This window comes from Mercenaria mercenaria, chromosome 13 (genome assembly GCF_021730395.1).
Source record: "Mercenaria mercenaria strain notata chromosome 13, MADL_Memer_1, whole genome shotgun sequence".
In the NCBI taxonomy this organism is placed as follows: Eukaryota; Metazoa; Mollusca; class Bivalvia; order Venerida; family Veneridae; genus Mercenaria; species Mercenaria mercenaria.
The window spans coordinates 21,794,555-21,811,107 of NC_069373.1; the positions used below are offsets into that span (position 1 = coordinate 21,794,555).

At 38.0% G+C, this 16,553-nt stretch overlaps 1 protein-coding gene across 1 annotated transcript in view; it reads right to left on the reverse strand.

The window, feature by feature from the left end:
* Positions 1 to 1,766: 1,766 nt before the first annotated feature.
* Positions 1,767 to 16,553, reverse strand: part of LOC123529424 (glutamyl-tRNA(Gln) amidotransferase subunit B, mitochondrial-like) — a 56,544-nt gene continuing 41,757 nt past the window's right edge. The window contains exons 11-12 of the mRNA XM_045309750.2: positions 12,500 to 12,634; positions 1,767 to 2,428 (exon numbers count right to left, since the gene is read on the reverse strand). Coding sequence (XP_045165685.2) covers positions 2,300 to 2,428; positions 12,500 to 12,634 — 264 coding nt within the window. The 3' untranslated portion in view covers positions 1,767 to 2,299. The remainder of the gene's footprint in view (positions 2,429 to 12,499; positions 12,635 to 16,553) is intronic.

A 16,553-nucleotide genomic window follows, 5' to 3' on the forward strand; every position in this document is an offset into this window, starting at 1 on the left:
AATGTTCACCTTGATGATATCTAGGTCAGTTTCAAAACTGGGTCATGTGCGGTCAAAAACTAGGCCAGTAGGTATAAAAATAGAAAAACCTTGTGACCTCTCTAGAGGCCATATTTTTCATGAGATCTTCATGAAAATTAGTGAGAATGTTCACCTTGATGATATCTTGGTAAAGTTCAAAACAAGGTCACGTACCTTCGAAAACTAGGTCAATAGGTGAAATAATAGAAAAACCTAGAGACCATATTTTTCAATGGATCTTCATGAAAATTGGTCAGAATTATTATCTTGATAATATCTAGGTCAAGCTCAAAACTGGGTCACATGAGCTCAAAAACTAGGTCACTATGTCAAATAATAGAAAAAACGATGTCATACTCAAAACTGGGTCATGTGGGAAGAGGTGAGCGATTCAGGACCATCATGGTCCTCTTGTTTTATATTTTTTTTTTCCATTTTTAATTTTCCATCAATATTTATAATCAACATGTAAAATTTTGTTTCCTCACCTGTTCCCCCTACCCCCTAAAAAAAATAAATATATACATATATATATTTCTATTCGTACACCTGTGTACCAAAATTAATGATCCTAGGCCCAAGCGTTCTCAAGTTATCATCCGGAAACCGTTTAACTGTTCAGAGTCACTGTGACCTTGACCTTTGACCTACAGACCTCAAAGTCGAACTTGACCTGTATTTTATGATGTTACACCTGTGTACAAAAAATTATTTAAATCGGTCAAGCCTTTCATGAGTTATCATCAGGAAACCGTTTAACTGTTCAGGGTCACTGTGACCTTGACCTTTGACCTACTGACCCAAAATTTGAACTTGACCTGTATTTTCTGATGTTACACCTGTGTACCAAAAATTATTTAAATCGGTCAAGCCTTTCAAGAGTTATCATCTGGAAACCATGAAAACCAACGGACAGACCAACGGACTGCCAAGCTCACTCCTATATACACCCCCCCCCCCCCCCCCCCCCCCCCAAGTCTAATGCTGACCACATGCAATTATCCTATGAAGTTCAACTGTCAGTTACAGCATTCTCTAATTACTAGTCACGAACTAAATCGTCTACTATTGTGTATCATTATCTGTTTGAATGCGACCTTTTTTCAAATGATTGCAAACAAGAGCTGTCTCCGTAGGATGACACATGCCCCCGATGGCACTTTGAATGAATAGTTATGGCCGATGTTAGAGTTTAGGACCTTTGACCTACGGAGCTGGGTCTTGCGCGCGACACATCGTCTTACTGTGTCACACATTCATGCATAGTTATTTTAAAATCCATGCATGAATGACAAAGATATGGACCGGACATGCCCATCAATGCACTATCATGAAAAATGATCTTTAACGTCTAAGTGTGACCTTGACCTTTGAGCTACGGACCTGGGTCTTGCGCACTGCACGTCGTCTTACTGTGGTACACATTCGTGCAAAGTTATTTGAAAATCCATCCATCGATGACAAAGATATGGACCGGACATGCCCATCAATGCACTATCCTTTAACATCTAAGTGTGACCTTGACCTTTGAGCTACGGACCTGGGTCTTGCGCTCTGCACGTCGTCTTACTGTGGTACACATTCATGCCAAGTTATTTGAAAATCCATCCATCGATGACAAAGATATGGACCGGACACGAAAATTGCGGACAGACCGACAGACCGACAGACGGTTCAAAAACTATATGCCTCCCTTCGGGGGCATAAAAATTCATTAAACCATACTAAAAACATCCAAACATATATAAGTTAGAGCAACTTTTGAATACCAGTAACAGAAAAGAATATTTGAATTTGTGCAAGTTTGTTAAAATAATACTGTTACAATTAAGATAGCTATATTCTATAATTAGCCTATAAATAATGTCTATTGTGACTCTCCAATGCCCTTATTGAGTATCAAACGAGTAGTAGATACCAGAATTATACTTATACATATATATTTGTTTTGATAACTAGAAATAATAATTCTGCATTTTGTCATGTTAGATTTGTTAAAACTTTGTTGATAATTTACTTAGTAAGTGTCTCGAATATATTGTTAATATGTTACCTCATTGATTCATGTATACATGAAATGAGTGAAATAAAGGATTTTGACTTGACTTGACTTGACTCTACTGACCTGTAGGAGTATAACAATACATCACCTCTCCTCATAAGACGGGCATTAAAGTAAGTCAGTACTGTTTCACAAAACGTTTGTACTGGTAAACAAGACTACTGAGAAGTTTATTCTTAAATAATGACAGACAACAATAGGGTAGAAACAAACATTTCAGTCCAAAATCAGCTTCTTGAAAATTTTGTTGATTTTAACTGGATTTCCTTGATCATTTGTCATTTTTCTGGCTTGGCCCATTAATTTGTTAATGGCACGTGGCTTTCCTCTCTTTACTTTAGCTACCTGTAAATAAAATATAAATACAGCCTCATTTTTCTTTTCTGTGTCTTTGGTAAAATGAATAGTTCAGTATGATTTCAAAAGAAAACTAGAGCTGCTTTTGAGAAAAGCGCAGGTCTCCCACAACTACCTAATCATTTAGTGATTTAAAGTGGTTTGGATGAATGGTTCCGACAAAGTGGTTTGGATGGTTTGGGTTAGTGGTTCCGATCAGTAATTCAAAGGCCATAATTCAAAAGTGCCTGGGCTGATTTAGCTAGTTATCGAACTTGACTTACTTTTTGTTCAAGTTTGGAGAAGATTGGATGAGAAATGTTCCACTTAGATTGCGGACAAGATTTGTGACTGACAGACACACACAGACCAGAGTAAATCAATATGTCTCTCACACCACTGTGTGGTGGGAGACATAATTAGAAGATACGTAAAACAGAGATAGTTTTTTTGAAGGAAAGAATAGAGAGGGAGTACAGGGGATCCTTAAAGATACAGTGTGTAAAGTAACTCTTTGTATGCTTTGGTATCCAAATAGAATATTTTTTCATCAGATTGCAAGTTTTTCTACATCCTCCAAAACAGGGCTTCGGAAATTTGCCGGTTTGTCGGTTTTGGACCGATTTTTGACTTTTCAGACCGATTCGTGAAGTGAAAAAACGAAAAAAATCGGTCCCGTAAAAATGGAGAAAAATATAAATTTCGGTCTTATATCTCAATACACGATCACCTGCCAAGTAGGAAATTGTTGGTCGCACCTTCAGATAATCAATAAACGTGTCAATCGGTCTGATTGTCACTTTGATAATCGGTCTGTAATTAGCGCGTGACGCAATCAGTGCTCGCGCGGCACATCCTTTAATGTTTGCAGACAGCCGACTGCGGTGTATTAAACATTTTTGACTGGTTTCCTAACGTTTCTGACTGGATCCAAATCATTCCGACGGGGATCCAGTTCTTATATTTAGAATCCGACGGATGGTTTATTTCAAAAGGCTATGTTTGATCACGGTAACAAACAAATGGTCGCTGCATTTAATCAAAGAGTTATCATTGTACATTATAGGTCTTTGATTTAATGAGACATTACACGGGAAACCGATAAAAATAATTTTTATAATTACTTGATTTGAAAAAAAAATACATGATTCATTTGTTGGGGCTCCAGTTGAAACAAATGCAGAAAATCGTCTTTGCAACCCTACCGTACAAAAAAGAAAAAAATGGACGGGCAACCACGAATGATAAAGAAAACCGGAGTGGCACTGTTTATCAAATCGGTCTTTTAAAAAACGTTTCAAAATGAAATTCTGTTTACATCAGAAGAGAACATATAACTTTATAAAATGTAGTTGCTTATTGAAGTACAACGTAAGTGAAATGAAATATCCGTGGCCAACCCGCGTGACGTTTTGGTACTATACATGCGGGAAATTCGATCTCAGCGTTCAAATAACGTACACGTTCGGTCCGCAGCAGAGTATTCTTTAAATACTGAGGCTGTTTAGCAGAGAATATGTGTCGTGTAACTCACTTTGACGCATTGTATTTTATAAAATTCCGTCAAAGAATGAGGAAACATCACAAAGTATCTGCCGTGTATACGGTATTGAAGTCACGTGCGTTGGCTTTTAGACTAGTTACGCACACGGTGTCAATGCCTCGTATTATCTCAGAAAAACATCGAAATTCAAACAAAGTAACGATCACACATAACACTGAATAACTGTCTTCATTGTATGGTAACGCGCGGTGACTGGTAACACAGTTTTAATGCATGACATGCTTATTTCTTTACCTTATCACGTTTTACAAAATATGTAATATTGGGAATGCGGTGGGTGGGGTAGCGCCGATGTCAGGATTTTCGTTTCGGACCGATTGAGTTATCAAAATTTCCGGAGCCCTGCTCCAAAACAAAACACATAAAAAAAACATGGCAAAGCAAATGATCATGTGTGGTATAACATTGCTCCAATCTGCAAGTAGCCCTGAAGACATTATATAAATATTGCATTCCTGAGAGGGTGATATGAAAAATGTTCACCGCGAGATATATGAATATCGACCGAGGCGCTAGCCGAGGTCTATATTCATATTTCGAGGGGTGAACATTTTTCATATCGCCCTCTCAGGAATGCAATATTTATTTTATTATACCGAAAGTTTATAAGGGTCAAAACATTTACTGGAAAATCAACATAATTTATTTAACATTAAAAAGTAATTACTGACCAAATAATGATTACAGAATTAAAGAGTATTTACTTGTTATGGCGACTTTGCTGTGTAATAAGACTTTTTTGAAAGATTTAGTCGAGACGTTTACATATCACTGACACCTACAGTGTATTTATTCTAATATTTCAACATTGCGTCAATCAGTAACATTCGAAAACTTTCTTTTTTTAAACGAAACGTATAAGTGTGAGTACTCATTTTCTAAGTTAGATCATTTCCAATCGCATGGTGGTAGTTTTGATTCAACATTAGATGAAAAGTTGTTTTTCGAAATATTTTACACGTAGCATAAAAAAGAAAATTCTGCCGGATTCGCACTTGCAAGGGCACCAGAAAAGGGTAATTTAATCCTGAAGTATAATTATATAAGCGCCTCGTCTGAAAATTTATCGACTCAGTCTTTTAATCAATGCATAAAAGTATTAATCTCTCAACGGGTGATATGAAAAAATAATATCACATGCGCAGAAAAGCAAAATAACGGTGTTGCGCATGTGATATGAAATCACGGATCATATCACCTGCGCAGAAATTGAAAATAACGGTTTCGCGCATGAGTTATAAACTCATTGGGGAATATGATATAATATTCAAGTTAAACTAATGGGAAATTTGCATTGGGCATTTATGTGAGGTATAATAATACCAAGTATGTCAGTATTGTAACATGACATCCAAACTATTGGATCAATTAAGAAAAATCAAAAGGACGAAGTGTTTGTAAAAACACATAAGCTAACTCAGAGGTAACTAGGTATATAATACTCTATATCAGAATAATTATACTATTCAAGTTTGTGACAAGCTGTCACACCTGTTCAACAAGAGCTGCCATGCTCAACTATTTGGATGCTTGATTGTGAAATGTGGCATATCTGAGGAAACAAGAGCACCGCCTGCGGGTACCATCACTTGTCTGCAAGTGCTGGACAATATGTAAGGAAAGAATTATAGTTCAGATTTTCTAAGGAAAAGAAAGGTCATAATTCTGACAAAATGCATATCAGAGTTATGGTTCTTGGCCTACATAGTCCCCTAATGATGATAAACAAGTATGCAAAGTGTCAAAGCTGCAGCTCTTAATGACAATACCCTGCAGATTTTTTTCTTTTTTTTTGCGCACCAACACAATTATAGGTCATATGGCAACTTTCCAGCTTTGATGGTGGAGGGAGACCCCAGGTGCCCCTTCGAGCATTATTTCATCACGAGCGGGCACCTGGGCAGAACCACCGACCTTCCGTAAGTCAACTGGATGGCTTCCTCACTTGAAGAATTCAACACCCTGAGTGAGGCTCAAACCCACATCGATGAGGGGCAAGTGATTTGAAGTCAGAGACCTTAACCACTCAGCCATGGAGGCCCCAGCAGATTTTTTTAAAAAATCAGACTATCACTGGCGTGATTTATACCACCCCCACCCCCAAATCAGGATGATGGAGTGGGACAACAGTTTGAGTCAAATAATTCGGGAGTGAATGTACAACAAATTAAACTAAAATTTCAAAATATAAAAGGGACTAAATTTATGACATATTTTTGTCAGTGTTATGCACTGTGTGTCAGATGATGTGGGTGATGATGTGGAACAACTGTTGTAAGTTTGAATTAAATGTAAACAAAAAAATTAACCTGAAATTCCAAGTTGAAGCGTTATTCATGAAATATTTCAGCCAGAGTTATGGACCTTGTGGCCTATAGTGTGGGTAAAAATTTAACTCTTTTGTTGCCTACAAGACTGGTATACCCGTCCCACTTCTATGTCAGCGTATTTGCTTACAAGATGGGTCTTGGGATTTCCCGACATTCCAACCTATAAACAATGCAAATGACCTCACATGAATTTATCCCAGAGCAACCAATCATATTAAAGAATGTTTTCCATCAGTGTTTGCTGTTCTATTTTTAGAATACTTTACACTGGAAAGCCCATAATGACCCAAGTGACCTGATAAATTTTCATTTCAAAATGTTGAAAGGGCAAAGTAGATAAAACAACTGCAATATTCCCTCTAAACGTCGAAGATTTGTTAAGGAAATTAGGTCCTTCATATTGCATTGTTTTTTAAATATAGATTTACAAGCCAAGCAGATTCTTCAAAAATTTACAGCTGTTTACGGTGATTCTTCCCCATCTAGCCTCTTCGCTACGTCGGCGTATTTCAAACTAAAACAAGACTTTTTTGAGAATAAATCTGTTCATCTGTATGCATTTTTAGTTCATCTGTCACATAGTGACAAGGTGAGCTTTTGTGATCACCCTTCGTCCGTCGTCAGTCAGTGTGTGCGTGCGTCAACAATTTCTTGTCTGCACGATAGTGGTTTCATTTATGATTTTATTTTAACCAAACTTGCACACAACTCTTGGTTCCTTTCTTGGACTGGCCAGATCCCATTATGGGTTCCAGAGTTATGGTCCCTGAAAGGGCCAAAATTAGCTATTTTGAGCTTGTCTGCACAATAGCAGCTTCATTTATGATTTGATTTTAACCAAACTTGCACACAACTATGTGGACACCATAAGATCTTGGTTCCTTTCTGGAACTGGCCAGATTCCATTATGGATTCCAGAGTTTTGGCCCCTGAAAGGGCCAGAATTAGCTATTTTGACCTTGTCTGCACAATAGCAGCTTCATTTATGATTTGAATTTAATCAAACTTGCACAAAAGTTGTGTCACCATAAGATCTAGGTTCCTTTCTTGAACTGGCCAGATCCCATTACGATTTCCAGAGTTATGGCCCCTGAAAGGGCGAAAATTAGCTATTTTGACCTTGTCTGCACAATAGTAGCTTCATTTATGATTTGAATTTAATCAAACTTGCACAAAAGTTGTGTCACCATAAGATCTAGGTTCCTTTCTTGAACTGGCCAGATCCCATTACGATTTCCAGAGTTATGGCCCCTGAAAGGGCGAAAATTAGCTATTTTGACCTTGTCTACACAATAGTAGCTTCATTTATGATTTGATTTTTAACAAACTTGCACACAACTATATGGACTATCAGGGTAGATAACTATGTACTGATTTTATTTCAAATTACCTCCCTTTATTTCAAATTAAAATGGGTATATCTCCGTAACTAGTGAAGATACTGATCTGAAATTTCATTTATGTCAACAGATTTATTTGGCAGATCCTTCTTTTAATCACTTACAATATTTTATTTTTTTAATTACTTCACATTTACTTTACATAGCTTATTTTTAGTAACTTTTTTATAATTGGCCGTAGGGAAAAACTGAGCCACTTTTCTGTGGTACAACATGGATGGTACCTCCAATTTTTAGGTATATTTTGACATATCTATACCTTGTAAGAATTTTTTTTTTCTTTTTGGTTAAATTTCTTCCATTTGTTGTTCCTGTCCTTTGGACTTAGATATTTTTTCTGAGGACCTTCTTGTCCTCAAGTGCAATGATAACAGGTGAGCGATATAGGGCCATCATGGCCCTCTTGTTTATTTTTCTTTCTAAAAATCATAGGTTTTGTATACTTTCTGTGAACAATAAAGCTCTACTATTCTGTCATGCATGATTTCCAGGAAAGTTCCATTTTACAAAATTAATACAGTGTAAATAACATAATTGTGTGTTCGGCAGCGAAAGAGTTAAAGTAGGGTATAACTGATGAAATATTGGTGCAAGAGCTACAGCCCTTGTATGTCATATGCTGTGGGTGATGATGATGAGGAACAGCCATTTTAAGTCTGAAGCAAATCCCTCAAAAAAGAAAATAAGCGGAAATGCATTAAAATTTAAACAAAGGTTTAGTCACTGACTGTGGTGCCTATGTCACAGCATAGCTCTATTTATACTCCATACAGTTGAGATAAAACTGTATCACTTTGTTCAATGGTATAATATTGGGCTTATAGCTATACTATATTTCTCTAGTGAAATTCTTAAAGAAAGATATGCCTCAAAAGGTATTTCCTAGTGTAAATAAATATGACCCAAGAAATAGCTGCCTCAGTTCAGTTATTATGTCTCCCCCAGGAGACATATTGTTTTTGCCCTGTCCGTCCGTCCGTACGTCACACTTCATTTCCGAGCAATAACTGGAGAACCATTTGACCTAGAACCTTCAAACTTCATAGGGTTGTAGGGCTGCTGTAGTAGACGACCCCTATTGATTTTGGGGTCACTCCGTCAAAGGTCAAGGTCACAGGGGCCTGAACATTGAAAACCATTTCCGATCAATAACTAGAGAACCACTTGACCCAGAATGTTTAAACTTCATAGGATGATGAGCCATGAAGAGTAGATGACCCCTATTGATTTTGGGGTCACTCCGTCAAAGGTCAAGGTCACAGGGGCCTGAACATTGAAAACCATTTCCGATCAATAACTAGAGAACCACTTGACCCAGAATGTTGAAACTTCATAGGATGATGAGCCATGAAGAGTAGATGACCCCTATTGATTTTGGGGTCACTCCGTCAAAGGTCAAGGTCACAGGGGCCTGAACATGGAAAATCATTTCCGATCAATAACTAGAGAACCACTTAACCCAGAATGTTGAAACTTCATAGGATGATTGTACATGCAAAGTAGATGACCCCTATTGATTTTGGGGTCACTCCATTAAAGGTCAAGGTCACAGGGGCCTGAACATTGAAAACCATTTCCGGTCAGTAACTTGAGAACCACTTGACCCAGAATGTTGAAACTTAATAGGATGATTGCTCATGCAGAGTAGATGACCCCTAACAATTTTGGGGTCACTCTGTGAAAGATCAAGGTCACAGGGGCCTGAACATTGAAAACCATTTCTGGTCAGTAACTTGAGAACCACTTGACCCAGAATGATGAAACTTCATAGGATGATTGGTCATGCAGAGTAGATGACCCCTAACGATTTTAGGGTGACTCTGTTAAAGGTCAAGGCCACAGGGGCCTGAACATGGAAAACCATTTCCAATCAATAACTTGAGAACCTCTTGACCCAGAATGTTGAAACTTCATAGGATGATTGTTCATGCAGAGTAAATGACCCCTAATGTTTTTGGGGTCACTCCGTTAAAGGTCAAGGTCACAGAGGCCTGAACATTGATAACCAGTTCATATCAATAACTTGAGAACCACTTGACCCAGAATGTTGAAACTTCATAGGATGATTGAACATGCAGAGTAGATGACCCCTATTGATTTTGGGGTCAGTCTATTAAAGGTCAAGGTCACAGTGGCCTGTTCATGTAAAATCATTTTTTTGGAAATAACTTGAGAACCACTTGACCTACAATGTTGAAACATAATAGGATGATTGGACATGCAGAGTAGATGACCCCTACTTATTTTGAGGTCACTTGATCAAAGGTCAAGGTCACAGGAGCCTGAACAGTGACTTGAGAACCACTAGGCCAAGAGTGTTGAAATTTAGCAGGATGACTGGACATGCCAAGTAGATGATCCCTATTGCAGCCAACCATCAGTGTCTCTTTGACTTTCGCTCCTGACCCCTATTAACTTCTTGCCTATAGGACTTTGCATTGGGGGAGACATGCGCTTTTTTACAAAAGCATTTTCTAGTTTCTTATTGTGAATATGCTCAAAGAAACATCTGCTTCAACTCAAAATTAATTCCTGTTGTCTTAACTGCAAATATGCTAGAAGGAACATTTGCCCCTGTTTAGTTATGTCTCCCACCACACAGTGGTGTGGGAGACATATTGATTTACTCCAGTCTGTGTCTGTGTGTGTGTGTGTGTGTCTGTCACAAAGCTTGTCCGCACTCTTAAGTCGAACATTTCTCATCCGATTTTTACCAAACTTAAACAAAATGTGTTTGACCATAAGACCTCAGCCAAGTTCGATAACTAGCCAAATCGGTCCAGGCGTCTTGGAGTTATGGCCCTTGAATTACCAAAAGTCGGCCTTTTTACTCTTGTCCGCACTCTAATTCAAACATTTCTCATCCGATCTTCACCAAACTTGAGCAAAAAGGGTTTAACTATAAGACCTCGGCCAATTTCGATTAATAGCCAAATTGGTCCAGGCATTTTGGAGTTACGGCCCTTGAATTATCGAAAAATCGGCCTTTTTACTCTTGTCCGCACTCTAAGTCGAACATTTCTCATCCGATCTTCACCAAACTTGAACAAAATGTGTTTGACCATGAGACCTCGGCCAGGTTTGATAACTAGCCAAATCAGTCTAGGCATTTTGGAGTTATGGCCCTTGAATTACCGAAAAATCCGCCTTTATACAATTTTCCGCTCTCTAAATCGAACATTTCTCATCCGATCTTCACCAAACTAGAACAAAATGTGTTTGGCCATAAGACCTTAGCCAAGTTCGATAACTATCCAAATCCGCCCAGGCACTTTTGATTTATGGCCCTTGAATTACTGATTGGATCCACTCATCCAGACCATCTAATTGGATCAACTCGTCTAAACCATCTAGAGAAAATAGGGGCAGTTGTGGGAGACATGCGCTTTTCTCAAAAGCATCTCTAGTTATTTTTTTTTTTTTTAAATTATACCTAACGAAACATTTTTCTTGCCTACCTAGCTGGGAAAGTATGCATTTGTCCGAGCATGCGCCAGGAATAGATATTACTGTCTTTCCCTAATGAAAAACCTTGTCTAAAATAGCATGCACTAAGGAGCCGTCATGAACTATATAAATAATGTCAGGAAATACCCAAATCAATTGGTCTCCACAATCTATTTTGAACATGACAGGCGAGAAAAATGATCTAACATGTCTGCATGTGCAAGACAGCGGTTTTCCCAACCCTCGGGACAGCTTGGATCCATTCCACTGTCCCTCGGTAGGGAAAACCTTGTCTTACACAGACAGGTATTTAAGATCCTTTTGGCTCAGTTAAAAGTTTTTTCTATTTAGCTCATCTGTCACATAGTGACAAGGTGAGCTTTTGTGATCACCCTTCGTCTGTCGTCAGTCCGTGCATCCATCAACAATTTTAATAAAAATGGATTTATCTTGGTTAATATTTACAGAACTCATTTGAAATTTCATTATTGTCTTTAGTTGGACTGAGGCAATCAGGGAAGATAGCTATGGACTGATTTTATGTCATATCACCTCCCTTTGTTTCAAATTAAAATGAGTGTATCTCAGTAACCAATGAAGATACTGATTTGAAATGTCATTTGTGCCATCAGATGGACTCGGACAATCAGGGTAGATAACTTTTGACTGAATTTATGACAAATTACCTCCCTTTATTTTATGTAAATAATATATATCAGCAGCATCTAATGAGATTGGTTTTAAATGTTATTTAAGTCTTCCAGGGTAAGGAATAGTCATGTTAGTACAAAAATGCAGCATTTTAGCCTAGGACCCTCGAACTTGGTACGGAAATTGGCCCTGACTAGGTCAAAAGGGACTGTTACAAGAAAATGTTTATTCTGATGATTTTAATGTGTATGCCTATGTGCTCTATGTCAAAACTTGATCATATCATCTTGAGCAATGGTACTCAGGTGAGCGCTACAGGGCCATCATGGCCCTCTTGTAGTAAATATTCCTAAAGAAACATTTGCCTCAAAAGCTACTTCTCATTAGTAAATATGCTACAAGAAACCTTGTGCAAAATAAAGCTTGTTAAGTTATTACTGTAATTTGAAGGCCTAAAAATATCAGGCAGTCTCTAGTGGGTATATAATTTTTAGAAATAACAAGTATTACTTCTGACACTTCTAATAAATTCTATAGCATTTTCAACCTTCAACTGCGGTTATTGAAATTAGATCTAAATGTATTTAGTCTTAGGACATAGATATAGGTCTATGTGTTCTCCAGTTATTGATAAGAAATTATCTGCAGTCTAAAAATGGCAAATCTTAGACACAATGGTGTTGCCTACCTGGGATGGGTTTTCTTCTATGATCTGTCTACACACACTGGTTAGATACTCTACATCATTGATCTGCCACAAGTTCCAGGTGTCGGCTAAATATTTCGGGTCACTGCCATCACCATCTAAAAGGCCTCTCATTATCTACAGAAGGAAAGATTACAGGCTGCTTTAATATTTAAACTGATTATGATTATGAGTAAAACACTTTGTTACAGAAACCGAGTTGGAAGCTTAGTGGTAAAGCATCCACTTGGAGTCCAGGAGGTCATGGATTCACTCCCTAAACCAAAACATGAAAAATGGTACTAGTAGCTTCCTCGCTTGGTGTTCCGCATTAAGAGGATAGTACTAGTGTTGTTCAATACTTAACTGTGAATTTCACATTGGTAAAGTAACATTATTTCTTGCATTATTTAATATCTAAAGACATGTTTAAAAGTTTATAAACATCTATATTTTTAAGTTTTACTCTGGCTGATGAAAAAAGTGAAGTATGTCATATACAAGTGAAAATGTGTATTTAATCAAAAGATCAGCTTTGAGAACTATGAACTTTTTTAATGTTGTACTGCTAAAGTTCCTAAATATCTCTACTTCAGAATTTGTGAATATTTCTATATACAAGTGTAATAAACTGTAAGTATTAAGTACTTGTTTTCAGTAATGTGAAAACTCATAGCGAAGACTAATTAGCTAACTTTTATGCATATTTTTTTTACTAAGGTCATAATGCTGGTCTGGCTAAGTGAACTCTCAAACAAAATCCAACTACTCATGCTGATGACTCTAGGTCAAACATTTTTTGAGATATGTACAACACAAATTCAGATTTGACTAAGTCAGGGGCTGTAACTCTGGTCTCGCTTATTGAAACAAGAGGGTCATGATGACCCTGAATTGCTCATCTGAGTAATATGAGCCACATGTTTTAAATGGCTAACTGATGCTAAAATATTAAGAAGGTAGGTCAGTAGGTCAAATTCATGGAAACTGAAAGTCAGTTTTAATATCGGTGTGCAAAACTGCATGTCATCCAAATTTCAAGGCTGTATCTTAAAAAACAGGAAAGTAGGTCAGTAGGCCAAGGTCAAAGTCAAGTGATCCCTAATTGCTTGGGGTCATCAGGTAATTATAATTAAACAGTCTAGGACATATGATCTGATAATTTTTTAAGTATTTTTAACTCATAATTATAACAAGTGACCCCCAGAGTGGGGCCTCTTTTCACCCCTGGGGCACAATTTGAACAAACTTGTTAGAGATCAACCAGGCAATGCTAAATACCAAATATCAAAGGACCAGGCCTTGAACTTTCAGACAAGAAGATCTTTATTTTTTTTTCCTATATAAGTCTATGTTAAACTTGGTACCCACAGGGCACGGCCTCTTTTCACCCTTGGGACATAATTTGAACATTTTTGGTAGAGAAACACTAGGAAAGGCAACATACTTAATATCAAAAGCCTAGGTCTTGCAGTTTAAGGCAAGAAGATTTTTAAAGATTTTTTTCCTGTATAAGTCTATGTAAAACTTGAGACCCCCCGGGGCAGGGCCTCTTTTCATCCAAGGGCATAATTTGAACAATTTTGGTAGAGGACCACAAGGCAATGCTACAGACAAAATATCAAAGGCCTAGGTCCTGTGGTTTTAGACAAAAAGATTTTTACTATATAAGTCTATGTAAAACTTGTGATCCCCGGAGCGGGGCCTCTTTTCACCCCAGGGGGACAATTTGAACAATCTTGATAGAGGACCATCAGATGATCTCACTTGCCAAATATGAAGGCTCTATGCTTTGCAGTTTTGCACAAGAAGATTTTTAAAGTTTTTCCTTTCGGTTGCCATGGCAACCAGATTTCTGCATGGAATCAAATTCTTTGAATAATTTTGAAATGGGATCACCCAAGGATCATTCCTGTGAAGTTTGGTATAATTCTGCTCAGTGGTTTTCAAGAAGATTTTTTTAGAAAATGTTGACGGACGCATGACGGACATTGAGCGGTCACAAAAGCTCAACATGAGCCTTTGGCTCAAGTGAGCTTATCAAAAACAAAACTGCAGGTGCTGATCAACAATCCTATGAGGTTTGACGACTCTTCTCTGGGCGATCTTTTTTTTGAGATATGCACAACACAAATTCAGATAGATGGACATACAAGAACAAATCAATGCGCCTCCTGCTGCCCTCAAAATTGGTGGTCACAAAAAGTAACTGCACTCTCTGGTAGTTATGTTTCTGATAACCCAGAATTGTGGATTCCTTATGGATGGACAGTGAACATACACCTCTTACAAGGCAGTCTGAAAGACAGCTAAATCCCTCTCCACTGTTATGGACAGTGAAAGGGTAAACCTTTGACCTTGACCTTGAACTGACATGGCTGACTCATAAATTCTGCATGAGGTGATCATTTGACCCAAGTTTCATGAAAATCCTTTAAGGGGTTTAGGAGATACAGAGCTCAAACCTTTGACCTTGAGTTGTGACCTTGACCTTGAGTTGACATGGCTGACTCATGAGTCTTGATGAGGTGATCATTTGACCCAAGTTTGATGAAAATCCTTCAAGGGGTTTAGGAGATACAGAGTGGGCACAAAATGGAAGGCTCAAAACTTTGACCCCAAGTTGTGACCTTGACCTTGAGCTGGCATGGCTGACTCGTGAGTTCTGCGCTTCGTCTTGGATAGGTGATCATTTGACCCAGGTTTCATATGAATCCTTCAAGGGGATTAGGAGATACAGAGCGGACACAAAATGGAAGGCTCAAACCTTTGATCCAGAGTTGTGACCTTGAGGCAACATGGCTGGCTCATGAGTTCTGCACATCGTCTTAATGAGGTAATCATTTGACCCAAGTTTCATGAAAATCCTTCAAGGGTTTAGGAGATACAGAGCGGACACAAAATGGAAGGCTCAAACCTTTGACCCTAAGTTGTGACCTTGACCTTGAGCCGGCATGGCTGACTCATGGGTTCTGCAATCGTCTTGATGAGGTTATCATTTGATCCAAGTTTTATTAAATTCCTTCAAGGGGTGTAGGAGATATAGAGCGGACATGAAATGGAAGGCTAAAACCTTTGACCTCAAGTTGTGACCTTGACCTTGAGCCAACATGGCTGACTCATGAGTTCTGCAATCGTGTTGATGAGGTTATCATTTGACCCAAATTTCATGAAAATCCTTCAAGGGGTTTAGGAGATATGGAGCGGACACGAAAGTGTTACAGACGGATGGACGGAGACCTTTCCTATAACCCCCCCACCACTCGTTGCGGGGGTTTAAAAAATGGGTATCCTTTTGTTCTCTCTATTGTTCATTTTAGCCACAAAATGGAATTTTACCCACATGAGTGATGAGCAATGCAATGAATATATGTATTGCTCGTTATTGTTTTCCTAGCCATAAATGTATCCATTTGTTAGCACTGACAGACGATGGAAATTCAAGGATCCGAAAAGCTCAGCCCTAGTGTGAGCATATTGTGTTCAGGTGAGTAAAATTAGGGCATAATTTGACAAAATGAAAGCAAGAGTTATGTAACCTTCCTTTCAGGTCATCTTATGGGGCCAAAAACTTGTATGGAGTTTGAAAACATTTAGTCCAGTATTGACTGAGAACGCTGCTTACATTCAATTTTGTTTTCATTGAACTCATGCTGACGAACAGTAACAAAAAGAAAATTTCAAACAGTAGAGCTAAACAAAGATTATGCATGATAATGCTATTTTTGTCATTACTCCAAGGTTAATATATGCCTTGGTTGTGCATTATTGCCATAATGGCACACCTAGTGTCATAATTGCTTAGAAACGAAGGCCAGTATGAAACTAAGGTGTGTCATTATAGTTGGAAGGCACATACCATTCATTTATTGACCATATTACTATAAACCTTCCCTTCATATTCATCTTGGTATTTTCATTTTTTCATACTTTCCACAAACTAATAAGTACCACTTGTATTGCATTTTTCATCAACAATGTCGTCTTTATTTAAAAACCGATCTGAACACGATTCAGCACCTTCTCACCCGCCATATTGACATTGGAACATGATGTC